General features: G+C 38.6%; 1 protein-coding gene across 2 annotated transcripts in view; it reads left to right on the top strand.

Moving 5' to 3' along the window:
- cers5 (ceramide synthase 5) overlaps positions 1 to 19,408 on the top strand; it is a 50,809-nt gene that overhangs the window by 17,198 nt on the left and 14,203 nt on the right. For both annotated transcript variants that reach the window (XM_079807616.1, XM_079807617.1), the window contains exons 2-5: positions 6,647 to 6,752; positions 10,524 to 10,654; positions 16,581 to 16,638; positions 17,424 to 17,474. In XM_079807616.1, coding sequence (XP_079663742.1) covers positions 6,647 to 6,752; positions 10,524 to 10,654; positions 16,581 to 16,638; positions 17,424 to 17,474 — 346 coding nt within the window. The remainder of the gene's footprint in view (positions 1 to 6,646; positions 6,753 to 10,523; positions 10,655 to 16,580; positions 16,639 to 17,423; positions 17,475 to 19,408) is intronic.

The following is a 19,408-nucleotide window of genomic DNA, read 5'->3' as shown; positions in this document are numbered from 1 at the left end:
TGTGGTGTTGTGTTGTTGGGTGTAATAACGAACACAGCAGTCATTTTGATGTTCCTAAATCCGAACCGCTGAAGACCCAGTGGCTGCTGAGTTTTGTTTTAGAAGGGAATATTCCCCCGATCAACGTCAATGTTTGCGCGAATCATTTCTCAGCAGACTGCTTTATAAACGAGCGTCAGTATAAAGCAGGTTTTGCTAATAAGCTGCTCTTGAAAAAAGGATCGTGTTCCTGCTGCACCTCAGGAAGATGTGAGTGTAACGTTTTATTAACCTTTATATTAATCTTTGCAAATCACTTGCACGCTTCACGATGAATGAGGCTAAAGTTTACAGGGTAAGTTACATTACGGCATGCTTTCTGTTTATGACGCTCTCAATATAATTCATAATCCCACGTTTATAATGAACAACGCGTTATGTTTGTTATTACAAACTGTGTACTCGGGTGATAAAGTTAACGTGGTAACACTACACTAAGCTTACTTTTGTACATGGTTTATAACGGTGTCTGTTACTGATTAAGAAGTAATGTAAAAAAAAAAATCTTATAACATAACATCAATCTGTCAATGAACTAACACATCAGTAAACACATAGCAACTACACTACTCTGCCAGTACAAAGATAGATCAAAGTGACATGACGTTAACCAACCATTCAGAAACGTCCTGTTCGAACTTCGATGGGTTCGTCATCTGTTCCTGGTCCGACTCCGGTTCAAAATGATAAGGTTGCTCAGATGTGTCCTCAGAGACTCCCGTTGCCATTATTTCTCGAAAATATACCCTCAAATGTTGTCAAGGCAACACTCCACGTGTGTTGTGGTGTTGTGTCGGGTCGAACCAAACGCCCCACAGAGCAGAGGGGGCGGGGTCAGCAAAGCTCATTATCATTTAAAGTCACATACACTGAAATGACTTGCTGAAAACTGAGCTGGTTTTGACCAGGTAAATTGAGTGTTTTCTTACAATACTAATGAGAATTTTTAATTAAAGAGCACCTATCATGGCATTTAAAATGTTCCAAATATTGTTTTAGAAGTCCCCAACAACAGTTTTGCATGCATGCAATGACAAAAAAGACTTTAGTTTTCTTATAATATGCATTTATTTTTACCTGTTTTGACAGCGATTCTCAAATGATTCCTTTAGTGATTCACTTTTCAAAACCCCGCCTTTACGTGACGCTAATCTGCGGTGATTGGTCCGATGACCCAGTCAGTTGTGATTGGTATAGTCTGTGCAGATTTTTTCGGAAACGGAACGCCCATCAAAGTCTTATAGTGACAGTAATTTGTTAATATGTGTCAGGAGTTATGAAAATGAAAACCGCGTCTGTACCGTTTGATTGTAATATGAGCCTCAGCTGATCTCATTCATAAAAAAAACTCCTCACGAAGACTCGCGACAAATCAACATCCCTCAGGGCTTTTAGTTCAAAAGTGTGCAGATGAGGAGACATATTGATAGATTCTCATATGTCTGTGTCAAATTTCTAAACAGAGGAGTATTTTTTATTCAATACTTCCTCAAAATGGGCAGAAATAGCCTAATCATGAGCGATTGAGTCTCTTATGTGTTGTTTTCAATTCATCCTGGCAGCCGGAGGGCGCTCTGAGCACATGTAGTCCATATATGGTACAGACAGACGAAGAAGATACCATGTGCCATAATAGAAGTCCATAATAAAAGCTTCCTGAGATCGCGAAACATACATTTGACGACTAATAAACACTCAATCGCGACGATGTATGGTTTGTCTTCAAGCTAGGGGTGCACCGATCCGACTTTTTCAGTCCCGATACCGATGCCTGGGCTTTGTGTATCTGTCGATACCCGATACCGATCCGATACTATTTTTGAATTAATAATAAACTGTATATCTTCCACCTTATACCTTCCTTGAAGAGACTAAAGGCACCAGACTTTACTAACTAAACATAACTAAGACAAAATAACAGATGTATGTAAAGTGTTGAATTCTTATTTATTTAAAAAAACAATTGTGCTTTCAAATCTAAAATAGAATGTAATCAAACTTCTTTAAATAAATAAAATGTAGCAGTGGAAACAAAAAACAGTCAAACATACAATAGTAATCTGACAGTTACCAAACATTTTTTACACTACAGATCATTGTTTTGGTATATAATCATATCAATATTAAAAAGTAGCATTACAAATTAACAAATAGTCTTAATTTTCTGCCATATGCAATTTAATAAAAATGATCAGCTAGCTAATAACAACTTTTTTCTGGTTTCACCTCACTCCTGTCTAAATGATTGTAGGCTAGGCCTATTTATTTTACTACACATTGTCAACAGAAATAAGCTGAAATACTGTCGATAATTAAAAATAATTCTTACTACCCACTCTTGCTTAATTGGGTAAGCACTTGTGTTCTCATTTCAGATGCGTTCTGAGTAAATTAATAAACTGATTCATGAGTTCAGTGTTGGACAGATCAGTTGTTCTAACCAGTCGTTAAAATGATTCTGTTCAAAGGAGTCATCAGGTCACGAATCGGACATTAGCAGACACGTTGTGTGTGAATCCCGTCTGTAAGAACATCGCGAAAGATGTCAACACAAAGAAAACACTTCATAACTGAATAAAATTTGTCTCCCGTTTATTGAAAGTATGCTTTATGTCAGCTGGTAAGAGAAGAGGCAATGTTTTTTGAGCGCAATTCACAACCAGCGATATTTCAAGGACAAATTTGTCCGAATGTGTCACGTGCAACATGGTTTCGGTCTTCCGACCTTTTGATTTGGATTAATATGTGAAATATGAGAGAGCTAACGCTGATTATTTTGAAGACCCAGAGAGCGCGCGCGCGGGGGAGGAGCTCTCAGATCGGTCTCTCTGTCACTCAGTCACAAGCGCAGCATCTGTTCTACATCGCTCGTAAATCACAATAACTCATCAAATTAGGCTTTGGCGGCCGTCAAAAAATGTTCAATGCAGGAAAAACCCTGACTTTGCAGTAATACCACCTCCCCTCGAAACATTTAAGTTACTTTGCAGACATTGCGAACTAGTTGGCGTGGCAAGCGTGAAATATCTCCTCCACACAGCCGACTCTCTTGAGCATGCGACACACGTGAAGCTGACGAATGACGTCGGTTCTGCTGCGACGGAAAAAAACACCTGGATCGGCTTGTGGATCTGTTCATTTTTCCGATCCCCGATCCAGCTATTTTGTCAGTATCGCGGCCGATATCCGATCCTAATATCGGATCGGTGCACCCCTACTTCAAGCCACTTAGTCTTCAAATGCTCATCCTTGGGCAGATGAAAAAAGTTTGCTTTTGAGTCACACTTCAGAACACAGTGTCTCGTGGCCATGATGTTTTCTAGTTTTTACTGGCGTCTTGGAGCGCAATAAGTGGGCGTATCGTATTCAAATAACTTGACAAGTTGACGTCATCTAGTCAGAGAAAAAGCTTCGGTCTTCTAACGATTCTTAAAAATGACTCCGAGTCGACTCTTACTTTTGAAAGAAAATAACTATATATACGGTGCACTGTCATATTTCAAACTATCACAGGATGTTTTTGTTCACTTAGATCTATGTTACACACTACATGAAAGGTACATTTCAAAATTCCATGATAGGTGCTCTTTAAAGTATATTACAAACTTTTCATTTAGACACTAAAGAATCATATTAACTTGTACAAAAATGTCATTCTATGACCCCTTTAATACCTTTGCAGTAAGTACAAACCACAGCTTCATAATGAATAGAGACGGTATGAGTAGCCTAATTCACACACACAATCTCTCTCTCATTAATGCATTCAAATAAATGTAATGTAGGCCTACTGTGTTAATTTATTTATCTGATGTACAACAAACAGAAATCTGCCCCATAGACAATAACTGCTGAAAGTGAACCATTTCCTTCATGTATTTTAAAATCACAAAGAAATGCACTTTTTCATTAGAAAAAAAAAATCCACCTATAATAGTAGAAAATATTTACAGTACAAACCTTATCAGTGAACTTACTCAAAAACCTTATGAGGGCAAAAAAAGCAAAATAATCGTTCATTAATCGTAATCGAGGTCAAATGTTCAATTAATCGAGGTTTTTATTTTTGGTCAAATCGTTACAGCCCTAACCCGGAACTTCATTCAGACCCAGCGGTCGAAACACACCGAGTCCCAGCCCAAAGTTCCTATTTCCTGGGGAAAGTTCCTGCGGTGGAAACGCAGCTATAATATGACAAACCTCACCTGACAATGTAAGATGTTTGGGATCAGGCCATGCAAATGTGTTTCCACTATCCACTGCCAGTTTTCATTTGTTTACTTGTTTATAGATCTAAACAAATCTGAAATGCAGCAGTCATTAATGTTCCTGTCCTTAAGTTTTGTCAGCAGCTGCCGGCGTTCATTATTCAGTGGGTCAGAATGATTCGTTTTGCCTTCGGTGGAGTTTTAGGAATGTTGCTGGATTTTGCATGAGTCAAATAATGTCTTGTTCTACTGCCTCAGAAATGCGTTTCAGAACCGACTCGCTAAGTTTCTGAAGTTTGTTATAGATCACAAATCTCACCTGAGAATTCAGGGAGGAAACTGACTCCTTTTAACTGTAAGTTTTGGGAGGATTTTGTTGTGTGTTTTTCAAGCTAGCGAAAGTTAATAAGTCTGTGATTGTCAGTTTGAGGAATCACTCATGTGTAACACAAACAAGCAATAGGAATCAAATAGGTCTGGCTCGCAGTCACCGCTCAAATTCATCCCAAAGGTGTTCTGTCGGGCTGAGGTCAGGACTCTGGGCAGGCCAGTCAAGTTCCTCCACACCAAACTCACTCATCCATGTCTTTATGGACCGATGCTTTGTGCACTGGTGTGCAGTCATGTTAAAACAGGAAGGGGCCGTCCCCAAACTGTTCTCAAAAGTTTGGGAGCTTGAAATTGTCCAAAATGTCCTGGTATGCTGAAGCATTAAAGGATTAGTTCACTTTTAAATAAACTTTTGCTGATCATTTACTCACCCCCATGTCATCCAAGATGTCCATGTCTTTCTTTCTGCAGTCGAAAAGAAATTAAGGTTTTGGATGAAAACAGTCCAGGATTTTTCTCCATATAATGAACTTCAATGGGCTCCAAACGGTTCAAGGTCCAAATGACAGTTTCAGTGCAGCTTCAAAGGGCTTTAAACGATACCAGAACGAGTGTCTTATCTAGCGAAACGATCAGTTTCTGCGAGAAACCGAGCAGTATTTATGCTATTATTTTACCTCTTATCAGACGAACGTGATCATCTCTGAGCTCCGCCATAACTTCCGCTAAGTGAGGTCAAAGTACGAGCGTGGTCATACTGATCCGTGCAGGCGCTAATGAGGCATCTACGTATACATCTATGTCCACGCTCGTATTTTGACCTCACTTAGCGGAAGTTATGGCGGAGCTCAGAGATGATCACGTTGAAACTGAAACTGTCATTTGGACCTTGAACCGTTTGGAGCCCATTTAAGTCCATTATATGGAGAAAAATCCTGAAAAGAATTAATTTCTTTTCAACTGAAGAAAGAAAGACATGGACGTCTTGGATGATATGGGGGTGAGTAAATGATCAGCAAAAGTTCCTTTAAGAGTTCCTTTCACTGGAACTAAGGGGCCAAGCCCAAACCCTGAAAAACAACTCCACACCATAATCCCCCCTCCACCAAACTTAACACTTGGCACAATGCAGTCAGGCAAGTCCCGTTCTCTGGGCAACCGCCAAACCCTGGGATTGCCAGACAGAGAAGCGTGATTGGTCACTCCAGAGAACACGTCTCCACTGCTCTAGAGTCCAGTGGTGGCGTGCTTTACCCCACTGCATCCCACGCTTTGCATTGCACTTGGTGATGTAAGGCTTGGATGAGCTGCTCGGCCATGGAAACCCATTCCCTGAAGCTCTACACACTGTTCTAGAGCTCATCTGAAGGCCACAGGAAGTTTGGAGGTTTATTGACTCTGCAGAAAGTTGCCGACTTCTGCGCACTGTGACCCTCAGCATGCGCTGACCCCACTCTGTGATTTAACGTGGCTGAGTTGCTGTTGTTCCCAATTGCTTCCACTTTGTTATAACACCACTAACAGTTGAGCGTGGAATATTTAGTAGTGAGGACATTTCAGGAATGGACTTATTGCACAGGTTGCAACCTATCCCGGTATCACGCTTGAGTTCACTGAGCTCCTGAGAGCGGCCCATTCTTTCACTAATGTGTGTAGTAGCGTCTGCCTAGTGCTTGATTTATACACCCGTGGCCATGGAAGTGATTGAACACCTGAACTCAATGATTTGGAGGGGTGGCCTTATACCTTTGGCAATATAGTGTAAGTCAGTTCTGTGAAAAATAAAGTTCTAAATACTCATAACAGTTCATTTTAATTTAACTTAACTTGTTAAATGTAAATCTGTCCTACTCAAACCAATGAAGTGTTATGAGTGTTAGGGTCTACAGTGTGGTCAAATGTTGTTTAATTATAATTTGGGTTTGACTAGAAGGAAAGTAGATCCAAATAAAATGGGTTTAATGTAAAACGCTTGACATAAGTTGAGAGTCTCAATCTAGATTAGTAGGAGCGGCATGCAAATCATTTGATGGATAAGATCCAGTTTTATCTCTTCTTTCCTCCTGCAGGTGCATCGCGGGTCCATGTGCCTCCATCCTTCACATCCAGACGGAGTTGAGTCGGAGAGCTCAGCCCAACGCCGTCCTGGAGAAAGTGTTTACATCTATCACAAAGGTATGCTTTAGCGTAATGGAAAAGGAAGAGATAAGACTGAAACAAACTCCTAAAACGTAGCAATATGATAAAATGTGTTTTAATCATAAACATTTATTCAGTGTCCCATTCCTGTTTTTTCTCTCGTATGAACCTGTTGCTCCTCTTTTATGAGACCATCAAGGCAATGTCATCGTGCAGGGCTTCAACTTTAGCCGAGAAAGCGTGCATAGATACAACTCTAGCATGTTTTGCTTTACCCGACCGATGAATAGAGACTCTATTGGGTGCAAAGTTGTAACATTTATCTTTACAATAACCAATGGCTTCAAAGACCCGTTTTGTTGAACTGCTGTAAATCTTCCTTATCAGCGCCGAAACTGAGGCGTTTTGCTACGGGTGTCGAGCTTATCTGATCGTTTTAGTTGGCCTGCGGAAAAAAGCTGGCAGTATGTGGCCTCATTTAGTCGTTTTGCTGCTTTCTATGCAAGTTTGGGGTTTTTCTGCACTAACTTAAAGACCCCCTGTGGTGAAACCCAAGCTCTTAATGTTGTTTATATATCTGTCAGGCAAACCATGTGCACACTAATAAGTGTGCAAATGCAAACGCGGTTTGAAATCAACTGTGTTTCTGACGTGACAAACTACCTTGTTTAAACTAACTTTAAAGTGTACACGATGTAAAAATCCGCAATAAATATATAGAGCTATTTAAATTTAAAACTATAAAAGTAGTGCTGGGCGATTTAATCGCATCCAAAATAAAAGTTTGTGTTTACATAATATATGTGTGTGCACTGTGTATATAAATACACACACATGCTTGTGTATATATTTAAGAACATTTTTACATTTATAAATATACATTTCTAAAAGTTTAGATTTTTTGGCCATATCGCCCAGCCCTATATATAAATGTAGGGCTGGGCGATTTGGCCAAAAAATCATATCTCTGTATTTTTTGGTTGAATGGCGATACACGGTGTATATATCCTGGTATTTTCTACGTTTAAAAAAAACAAAAAAAAAAAACTGTATTTATTTCACATCCTGCCCAATGATGTCCTGAAGGCTATAAGCAAATACAGTGAATGTAATGTAGGCTATGCAAAATATTATATGCAAAAAATGGATTAAAATCACATTACATTCTAACATCTAAATCTAAAAACAAAAGTAATAATTCACTGAACTGAACTAAAAATAAAAACAAAAGCATATTAGTCTATATTTGATTACCCCATTATAATGGTCACTTTCATATAAGTACACTTACTTGTAGGTTTAAAATTCCACAAATGGCACATTTATTGTCCAACAACAAATCTTTTAGAAATGTATGTTTTAGTCAGAATTATTGCGCTGCTATTCTACTGCGCTCCGTCTGTTTGGCGCGCATGTACGCGGCGGCGCTCGTTCACGGAAGCCTGAGTTTTAGTGGAGATTCACATGCATAAGGCTCGTCCGCTCCTGACAGCAAAATGGACATTTGCATGACTTTCTAACATTTACAGATGGAGAATATCCCTGTGAAATGTAAGTTATGCTCTGAGGAAAGCACCACATCTCCAACGCTTTAAACAGCGCAAGTATTTATCTGTCTGTCAGCACAAGTATCTCTCAGAGCGTCTGACAGGGCTTTAAACTATATGTGTTAACTATATCTTACCAGTTATGTTGAAGCCCTTGATATAAAGCATGTGTCATGTTTAGGACAAACTGTATCATGCACTTTCCCTGCATCCCTGCTGGGAATCGATTAAAAAAAATTAACTAATTAATCTAATTTTTCTGTAATTATTCACAATTAATTTTTTTCAAGTTTTTAATATTTTGATATTATATATTTGATATTCAGTCACTCTCCAAATTAATGTAGAAACAATTTAAAGACAGCTTATTTTAAATATTTGTTCTAATGGCATCTTTTTATGAATGAAGGCCAGTATCACTGATGTCTCTATGAAATATTAATGACGTTACATTAGAGTATAACTGAAAGCTGCCAATTTCAACATTTATTAGGCTTTAAAAAAAAATTTTAATTTAAGTGAACTTAAAACAATCTTTACATAAACCCATTATAATAAATGTTATATTTACCCGTGGCCTTCCCTGTTAGACATAGCCTATACAGAAATTGAATAAAGTTATCAACACCTTTCTTAACTGCATAAATAATAAATGAAATCTAGATCAATCATCATTAAAGCTACAATTTTTTCTGTTCCCGTTGTTCTTTGATGAATATTAATGACAGACATCATCAGTGCTGCTGTCACTTTAAGATCAGCCGCTGACGAACATGACATGGATCTGACGCGCTGTCACGTTATTTAACTCATTTAAAGCTGCACTATGTAACTTTTCCGTCCACTAGAGGTCGCCTGTTCAAAACAAAGGCGTAGTTTGATGACGCCACGTTTGAGCGCAGAATCTTGGGACATGTGGTCTTCAGCTCACAGCCGGTGGGAAACAGTCAGGATAGGACTCGGGCAGAAATCATGTTCATGGATGCGATTATTAACATTACTGTAGTGAAGCAGAGCAGGAGCGAGTGTTGTGGAGCTGAGCAAGGCCGCAGGAGCGATTGAAGAGCGGGACTGCAGCTCGGCGGCTGCTATGACACTTGTTCACACTGCAGTGAGAGTAAAGTGTTTCACTGAATAAAACCGGAGACCGAGGGTGACGCAGATATGACGCAATCGACAGGCGACTCCCTCACACGCATAGCTCACACGTCCCGGTTCCTTGGTTAAAATAGCAATTTCTCACGATTTACAAATAGTTGGAAACATTTGGGATATTCTAAGTACTCGACTGAACAAAATATATAACACTGGCCTAGTGGTTTCTGGATATTTTACTGCAAAAATCCTACATAGTTCACCTTTAAGACTCCTATTATGAGAATACTTGACAAAACTGGCATTTTGTCAACATTCTCTGTGTTGTTGTTATTGTTTGGTCAAGAGCGAAAGAGAACTCGATGTATGCACGAAACGTGTGCGTGTGTGTGTCAGGGTTATGAGGGGTGTCCCTCCCTCGGCTTCCTAGGTGGTGAATCAGTGAATGTGGACGACTCCCTGACCAGTGCCCTGACTACTGAACTAGGGATCTGATTGGGAATTTGGGACGCACCCACACAGACAGGACATTGACATACAGCGCGTCCTCTTCTGTCTTGTCGTGTGTGTGTGTGTGTGTGTGTGTGTGTGTGTGTGTGTCAGGACATTGACATACAGCGCGTCCTCTTCTGTCTTGTCGTGTGTGTGTGTGTGTGTGTGTGTGTGTGTGTGTGTGTGTCAGGACATTGACACACAGCGCGTTCTGTTGTGTCTTGTCACGCTTAGATAGTTTAAAAGCATTTACATGAATAAGAGCAATCATATAATGTAACGTTAGCGCGTTAATTTGACCAGCACTAAATATATATACAGTATATACATGCAAATTTTACATTTCTTAAATGTATACATGAATGAATGAATGAGTGTGTGTTTGTTTATATATATATATATATATATAAAATGTATATAAAATATGGATGTGTATGTATGTATGTACATATGTATGTATGTATGTATGTATGAATATGTGTGTAATTATGTTAGTCTTTTGCAAAAAGTGTAAGAATATTATTAATTTGCATGTATTTGGAATTAATAAATAAAATTGTAGCAATGAAATTAAACTTAGCAGCCATTCTGTAAAAAAAAATGACTGCCAGCATCACTTCCACAACAGAATGATGTAAATGACATTTATGCCCTTTTTCTTTGTTTCTTGTAGTCGCCGGACTCCCGACATTTAGAAGGTCTGTCGAAACAGCTGGACTGGGACGTGCGGAAGGTCCAGCGATGGTTCCGGCACCGGCGGAACCAGGACAAGCCCAGCACAAGAACCAAGTTCTGCGAGAGCATGTAGGTTTTCATTTTCTGCTAGCGCTAGCACATTAGCACATGAAATATAGTGAAAGAGAACCTCCATGGTGAAAGTTTTTTACCTGCTTTTATCGAAAGCAATGAGGAATTTAAAGGATTAGTTCACTTCAAAATGATAATTTTCCCATCTCATCCAAGATGTTCATGTCTTTCTTTCTTTGGTTGAAAAGAAATCAAGTTCCAGGATTATTCTCCACATAATGGAGTTCTATATCAACCAAAATGTTGAAGGTCCAAATCAATGCAGTTTCAAAGGAAGAGCTCCAGAGGCTCTGCACGATACCAGATGAGGCTCTTATCTTTTAAAAAAATCTAAATATGTAATCACATCAGAAAGGTCACACTAGACGTAGGCAGAAGTACCGTGCGAAGACTTATGCTGTGTTCACACCGAACGCGAATAGAGCGCCTGGAGCGAGTGATTTCCATATTAAGTCGATGTAAAGATGTGTTGGTCGACTGGAGGTCCTGCGGCGCGATAGACGTGATTTCGCCTCATTCGCGCATCCAGTTCACACGAAAGATGCAAATGGACCGATTTTATTTTATGCTTTTTGTCAGGGCTGCTCGATTATGGAAAAAATTATAATCACGATTATTTTGGTCAATATTGAAATCACGATTATGTAACGCGATTATTTCACATGACTTTGGGAATGTGTTGCATTTATTAAAAAGAGACCTTTCAACAATTCAGTTGAAATTGTAACATTTGTTGTACTTTTTGAACTATTAAAATAAATAATATAACATATTCAAATCAAAGTATAAAAGTATTCAAGTAAAAATGATAACCACAAATAAATAAGATCAACAATATGGTTCGGCTAGATATGCTTTTCAGGTTTTTCAGGTACGTCTAACATTAGTTTTCAGGTACAGAAATGTATCAAATGTAAAATAACATTGCAAATTTGAGTGCATAAGTTAAAGATTAATTCTATTAAACTTACAAAAGCTATTCAATCAAGAGCAGTGAGTGATGTCCTTGTCTTTTGTTGTTTGACATTAAACAGACAGCACAGGGCTCCAGACTAACTTTTTTCACTAGGAGCACAGTGGCCCCCAACTGAAAATTTTAGGGGCACAACCAGAAATTTTAGGGGCGCACACCGTAAATCAACATGCTAACCAAATCTACTAATATCCACTGTATTACTAATAGGGATCGGTATCGTTAAGGTTTTAATGGTATTACTACTCTTACCGATACTGCTTATCGATCCGGTACTTTAACAGTATTCTTACCGGTTCTTTTTATTATACTTTATTTTATTTGTATTATATTTAAAAAAAAAACATAATTAAGAACATAATTAACATGGCTTTATAATCTGAAAAGTAAAATATCTATAGCAAAAGAAACCGCAAAGTTTGAACAAAAATATAAAACATCTATTTGTAAATGGACCAGTGTGCAGGCATTCGGAAGGTCTGCTAACATTAATATTACAGTAAAGAACAAACCTACAAAGAAATCTGATAAAGTAATGAAATGTAAAATAACACTGCATAGTTTTCACTGTATAAATTGATAGATTAATGCTTATAAAAGCTAAAGTTATTAATTCAAGAGATGTGAATATTTTCTATTTGCCTTTTTGTTCGATTCGAATTAATGGCTCAATCGTCAGCAGGTTTATTAGACGCTGCCCCTTTAAGACCGATCGAATGTAGAACTAATAATATCATATTCTCCTATTTCTCCAAACTATTTACGCCCATTTAAGATATAAACTGTTAAAATAACTACTCTCCAATCCGGTCATTTTGACACCGGCTATTTGTTGTTTATTTGATGGTTTAGACGCGCACACGAAGCCTAATAGTAAGTGCAAGCCGGTCCATTTTGCAGCACACACACATAAGCCGCCTTGAAGTTGGAAACAGCGTCTCTTGCGCGGATTATTGTGCATTTAATAGCTCTATTATCAAACACATCCCACAGTTTAGCAACAGTAGAGAATGCAGTTTACAACAATCACTGAATCTGACGTTTAGTTTAGGTTTAGGGAGAAATGACAGCGCAAGGCTGTGAAGGGAAGGATGAGCTCGACGAACACGGCTATAGGAATAGTTTTACCTCATACCATCTTTTTATAATTCTTGGAAGCCAAAATCGAAAATAAAATTAGATTAATAATATCACAGCACATCCCTAAAGTTTAAGCAGACTAAACTTTTGTGTAGTTCTCCATCGTCACTCATTAAGCTGACTGTGTGTGTGTGTTCGCTGTAGCTCCACGTGAGAGAGCTCGCTCGCTTTCTCTCTCTTCTGATTTGCGAATGGCAAAAATGCATCACGGACAAATGGTTTAATATTATCTCATATAGAAACAGCTGGCATAGATAGAATTTGCCAGACATAACGTCTATCAATTATAATTAGTAAGTGTATTTTCTTAATTTCTCCAGTACCGACAGCAGGCAAATTTACTGGTCGCACATGTGCGACTGGATGTAAAATTCAGTCGCACACTCTAAAATTTTAGTCGCAAAATGCGACCATTTAGTCGCACTCTGGAGCCCTGCAGCAGTAAAGGCTACTGCCCCTTTAAGACCTAATGCTCGGATATGCGTCGTCTTTCTCGACTGTATAAAGTTTACTTAAGGCATATACAGACTATGTCTGCTAGAATACTCATCAAGGTGGACATGTTGACATACGTTTTGTGTGAGTTTGTCCGTTCAAGAGCAAGATTTGAAAGAGAACTCAATATTTGTGCGCTGTGAGACGTGTGCGCGCTCTCGGATGAGCGCACAGAGACACATTTCCTCACAGCGTGAGCGCGCGCTACTTCTCATTCACGTCTTCTGGCACTAAACCCGGGTGATGACGGAGAAAACGACTGGTCATATTCGAAAATACGGCAGCACTCACATGCATTGAACAAAGTTTACAAAGAGAGAATTATTTGAAAAATATGAAGGGAAAAAAAGGACGTTTACACGGCACCCCTGCTCTGGTCAGTTTTTGTTTCTTTATTAGATTGTCATAGGTCACTCTGTGTTTAATTTTCAAGTGGTTAAACAAATTCGTAGTGTTCCCTTGCGTTGCAGCCACTGCCATGTAGCAAATCTTGCACGTAGCATGTTTCTGCTCGTCGTCTGATTCCTCGAAGCCAAACTGTTCCCAGACAACGGAGTTGGTTTTGCCTTTTCTGCTCACCAAACGCTGCTGTAACTGCCCTCCTTCTGCCATCTTTACTCGTGCCGATTTTTTAAATTCCAGCGGATGATATGCACACGAGTCACGAGACTCACGACCTGAGAGAGTTTGTGGCTTCTGGAGGGCGGATGTGCGCGTGCGCGTTTCATTCAGAACGCAAGACAAAATAAGAGTGTTCTTGCGAAACTGAACATGGCAAAATAATCGGTTTTTCTCGATTGTACTATTTTGGTGATCGTTGGGAGCCGAAATTGAAATCGAAATTCAATTAATTGCACAGCCCTACACCCGGGTGATGACGGCGAAAATGACTGGTCATATTCGAACATATGGCAACTCTCGCATGCATTGAACAAAGTTTACAAAGAGAATTATTTGAAAAATTTGAACAAAAAAAAAATATTTGAAGGACTTTTACACGGCACCCGGTTGGGAAACACTGGCCTAAGCTACTGTCTGTGTACTGCCACCTGCTGGACTGGAGGTCTAGCAACCCAAGTGCAAGCCACTTCACAGACACAGATAGTTGCGTGTTCTGAGTTAACACAATCAGAGCATAAAATACGGGATATTTTACGGGAAAATACTAAAACGGGAAGACTAAGCTAAAATACGTGAGAAACCCGGAAAAACAAGGAGGGTTGACAGCTATGGCTTGGGGCGGTATTTCTGCCTACATCTAGTGTGACCTTTCAGACATGATTACGCAATCCGTGGTGCTTCCATGGCCGGTGGTTTGGCTATTCCCTATTCCTCGTCTGGGATCGTGCAGAGCCTCTGAAGCCCTTCCTTTGAAACCGCATTGATTTGGACCATTGAAGTCCATTATGTGGAGAAAAATAAAAAAAAACTTAATTTCTTTTCGACTGAAGAAAGAAAGACACGAACACCTTGGATGGGATGGGGGCGAGTAAAATATCAGGACATTTTCTTTTTGAAGTGCACTAATCCTTTAACCACAACATGTGCATTACACCACGCTTCAAGTTTCAAGTATTTCAAGCTCGATTCGTAAACAAGCTCATAATTCATCTTGGAGCTGGTTGGTTTGGTTCATTAGTGAGGAATGTTTTGAAGTTTCAAGTATTCTCGTCATAGTTTTAGGAACGTATTGTTGCCCTTCAATTGGGAACTCTTACACGTTTGTCAGCATTAGGCACGCACGCATATTATTTTGTAAACCGAGTTGTTGTTGTATTTTCAGATTTAGCAATATCAAATGCATTTGTTGGCAAACAAAAGATCCGCCCACGTTCTCTGTGATTCAGCAGTAAAATCAGCACGTTGCTCCATCACACTTCATCAGATTGATTGGATTTTTTTAAAGGTCACATGACATGAAAATGTCACTGAGGTTTTTTAACATTGAGTTCCCCTAGCCTGTCTATGGTCCCCCAGTGGCTAGAAATTTCGATAGGTGTAAAGCAAGCCACAGACGGACCCATGCTTCAGAGTTGCGCCTTTTGCGTTCCGTCAACATTACGTTATCAACATTTAGAAAATCTATTTTTTTTTACATTTGTGAATCGATGCAGAATCGTCCACGTCCACATCGCGATGCATCTAAGAATCAAAATTTTCCCCCACACCTAAATCACAGCAGTGGGCGTTTACACTGAAGTCTCACAGCGGCCAATCACAGCAGTGGGCGTTTACACAGAAGTCTCACAGCGGCCAATCACAGCAGTGGGCGTTTACACTGAAGTCTCACAGCGGCCAATCACAGCAGTGGGCGTTTACACTGAAGTCTCACAGCGGCCAATCACAGCAGTGGGCGTTTACACAGAAGTCTCACAGCGGCCAATCACAGCAGTGGGCGTTTACACTGAAGTCTCACAGCGGCCAATCACAGCAGTGGGCGTTTACACTGAAGTCTCACAGCGGCCAATCACAGCAGTGGGCGTTTACACTGAAGTCTCACAGCGGCCAATCACAGCAGTGGGCGTTTATACTGAAGCCTCACAGCGGCCAATCACAGCAGTGGGCGCTTACACTGAAGTGTCACAGTGGCCAATCACAGCAGTGGGCGCTTACACTGAAGTCTCACAGCGGCCAATCACAGCAGTGGGCGCTTACACTGAAGTCTCACAGCGGCCAATCACAGCAGTGGGCGTTTACACTGAAGTCCCACAGCGGCCAATCACAGCAGTGGGCGTTTACACTGAAGTGTCACAGTGGCCAATCACAGCAGTGGGCGCTTACACTGAAGTGTCACAGTGGCCAATCACAGCAGTGGGCGTTTATACTGAAGCCTCACAGCGGCCAATCACAGCAGTGGGTGTTTACACTGAAGTCTCACAGCGGCCAATCACAACAGTGGGCGTTTACACTGAAGTCTCACAGTGGCCAATCACAGCAGTGGGCGTTTACACTGAAGCCTCACAGCGGCCAATCACAGCAGTGGGCGTTTACACTGAAGTCTCACAGCAGCCAATCACAGCAGTGGGCGTTTACACTGAAGTCTCACAGTGGCCAATCACAGCAGTGGGCGTTTACACTGAAGTCTCACAGCGGACACGCCCCTTCAAACAGAGCATTCAAGCCAGAGGGCTAATATCAGAATAAAAAAATGCCTTTTATTTCTAAATTATGACATTTTATGATGTAAAAATCATACTAACAATATAAGTACACACAAATCCACATCATGGGACCTTTACTGTTTCCTTCCATATGCATCTGTGTATTTGAGTATCTGTGGTTTCACATCTGACGGCCGCTGTGATTTCTCTGCAGGTGGAGGTTTACATTCTATCTGTATATATTTACTTACGGGATCCATTTCCTGTGGCAGGTGAGTTACAGCCGTACAGCTCTCTGAGTGCTTATGGGGTTTGTTTTTTATTAACTCTGTGTGTGTGTGTGTGTGTGTGTGTGTGTGTGTGTGTGTGTGTGTGTGTGTGTGTGTGTGTGTGTGTGTGTGTGTGTGTGTGTGTGTGTGTGTGTGTGTGTGTGTGTGTGTGTGTGTGTGTGTGTGTGTGTGTGTGTGTGTGTGTGTGTGTGTGTGTGTGTGTGTGTGTGTGTGTGTGTGTGTGTGTGTGTGTGTGTGTGTGTGTGTGTGTGTGTGTGTGTGTGTGTGTGTGTGTGTGTGTGTGTGTGTGTGTGTGTGTGTGTGTGTGTGTGTGTGTGTGTGTGTGTGTGTGTGTGTGTGTGTGTGTGTGTGTGTGTGTGTGTGTGTGTGTGTGTGTGTGTGTGTGTGTGTGTGTGTGTGTGTGTGTGTGTGTGTGTGTGTGTGTGTGTGTGTGTGTGTGTGTGTGTGTGTGTGTGTGTGTGTGTGTGTGTGTGTGTGTGTGTGTGTGTGTGTGTGTGTGTGTGTGTGTGTGTGTGTGTGTGTGTGTGTGTGTGTGTGTGTGTGTGTGTGTGTGTGTGTGTGTGTGTGTGTGTGTGTGTGTGTGTGTGTGTGTGTGTGTGTGTGTGTGTGTGTGTGTGTGTGTGTGTGTGTGTGTGTGTGTGTGTGTGTGTGTGTGTGTGTGTGTGTGTGTGTGTGTGTGTGTGTGTGTGTGTGTGTGTGTGTGTGTGTGTGTGTGTGTGTGTGTGTGTGTGTGTGTGTGTGTGTGTGTGTGTGTGTGTGTTTCCTAGTCTCCCTGGATGTGGGATACGAGACAATGCTGGTACAACTACCCCTATCAGGTAATGCCAGATTTCTAATGTGGGTTCAAATGAACCTTGACGTGTCCACAATATTAGAGCATATAAATGAAACCATGAATAATGTGCTTGATCAACAACTAGAGCAACACATTTATTGTTTTACATTAAAATCAAGTGTTCTTTTAGTATTGTTAGGATTGTTTGCATTGTGACATTATTTTCATGACAAGTAAGCACATGTTGACCCCAGCCTAATAATATATTATTTCAATTGTTTATTATATTAATGTATTTAAAAGTATTGGTGCCATGAAAATTTAAATGGTCATCTCAAAATTAAATAATAATTAAACCATAAATAAGTATGTAAATGATTGCATTGCTGTATAATTATTAAATAAATGCATCCACAAATTTAATGAGAATCGCAGTGGAGAAGGCCAAAAACAATTATTTCTAATAATGAGGAAATGGTAGTCATGATGTTATGATTTAGTCATTGTCAAAAAATCTTAAAGATCCTAAAATGACTTAGGAAGGATCCTAAAAGGATTTAGGAAGTAAATGTGCTTGATAGTCATGGAAAAAAAATTACTTGCAAAAACAAACAAACAAAAAACTTAAAGATCCTAAAATGACTTTTTTATTTATTTATTTTTCTTGTTACTATTTTGGGTTTAGGGAGTAAATGTGCTTGGTAGTCATGAAAAAAAAACTAAGATCCTAAAATGACTTTTTTCTTTTCTTTTCTTTTCTTTTTTGTTTTATTTTGTTTTGTTTTATTTTATTTTATTTTATTTTATTTTATTTTATTATTTTATTTTATTTTTTGTTTTATTTTATTTTATTTTGGATTTAGGGAGTAAATGTGCTTGATAGTCATGGAAAAAAACTAAGATCCTAAAATGACTTTTTTCTTTTCTTTTTTCTTTTCTTTTCTTTTCTTTTTTGTTTTGTTTTATTTTATTTTATTTTATTTTATTATTTTATTTTATTTTATTTTATTTTTTGTTTTATTTTATTTTATTTTGGATTTAGGAAGTAAATGTGCTTGATAGTCATGGGAAAAAACTAAGATCCTAAAATGACTTTTTTTATTTAATTTTTTGTTTTATTTTATTTTATTTTGGATTTAGGGAGTAAATGTGCTTGATAGTCATGGGAAAAAACTAAGATCCTAAAATGACTTTTTTCTTTTCTTTTTTCTTTTCTTTTCTTTTTTGTTTTGTTTTATTTTATTTTATTTTATTTTATTTTATTATTTTATTTTATTTTATTTTATTTTATTTTTTGTTTTATTTTATTTTATTTTGGATTTAGGAAGTAAATGTGCTTGATAGTCATGGGAAAAAACTAAGATCCTAAAATGACTTTTTTTATTTTATTTTTTGTTTTATTTTGTTTTATTTTGGATTTAGGGAGTAAATGTGCTTGGGAGTCATGAAAAAAACTAAGATCCTAAAATGACACTTTTTTTATTTTATTTTATTTATTTTAATTTATTATTTTATTTTTTGTTTTATTTTATTTTGGATTTAGGAAGTAAATGTGCTTGGTAGTCATGAAAAAAAACTAAGATCCTAAAATGACTTTCTTTTTATTTTATTTTATTCTTTTTTTTCTTTTCTTTATTTTTTTTTTTTGGTTTTAGAAAGTAAATTTGCTTGATAGTCATGGGAAAAAAACTTACTTGCAAAAACAAACAAACAAAAAACTAAGATCCTAAAATGACTTTTTTATTTTCTTTTCTTTTTTTATTTTTTCTTTTCTTTTTTGTTTTGTTTTATTTTATTTTATTTTTAGTTTTATTTTATTTTGGATTTAGGGAGTAAATGTGCTTGATAGTCATGAAAAAAAAACTAAGATCCTAAAATTACTTTTTTCTTTTCTTTTCTTTTTCTTTTCTTTTCTTTTTTGTTTTATTTTATTTTGGATTTAGTTTTTTTTCATGACTACCAAGCACATTTACTCCC

Source organism: Gobio gobio (genome assembly GCF_949357685.1).
Source record: "Gobio gobio genome assembly, chromosome: 24".
Lineage (NCBI taxonomy): Eukaryota > Metazoa > Chordata > Actinopteri > Cypriniformes > Gobionidae > Gobio > Gobio gobio.
Note: the sequence above shows the minus strand (reverse complement) of the source record. Positions and strands in the feature narration are given on the sequence as shown.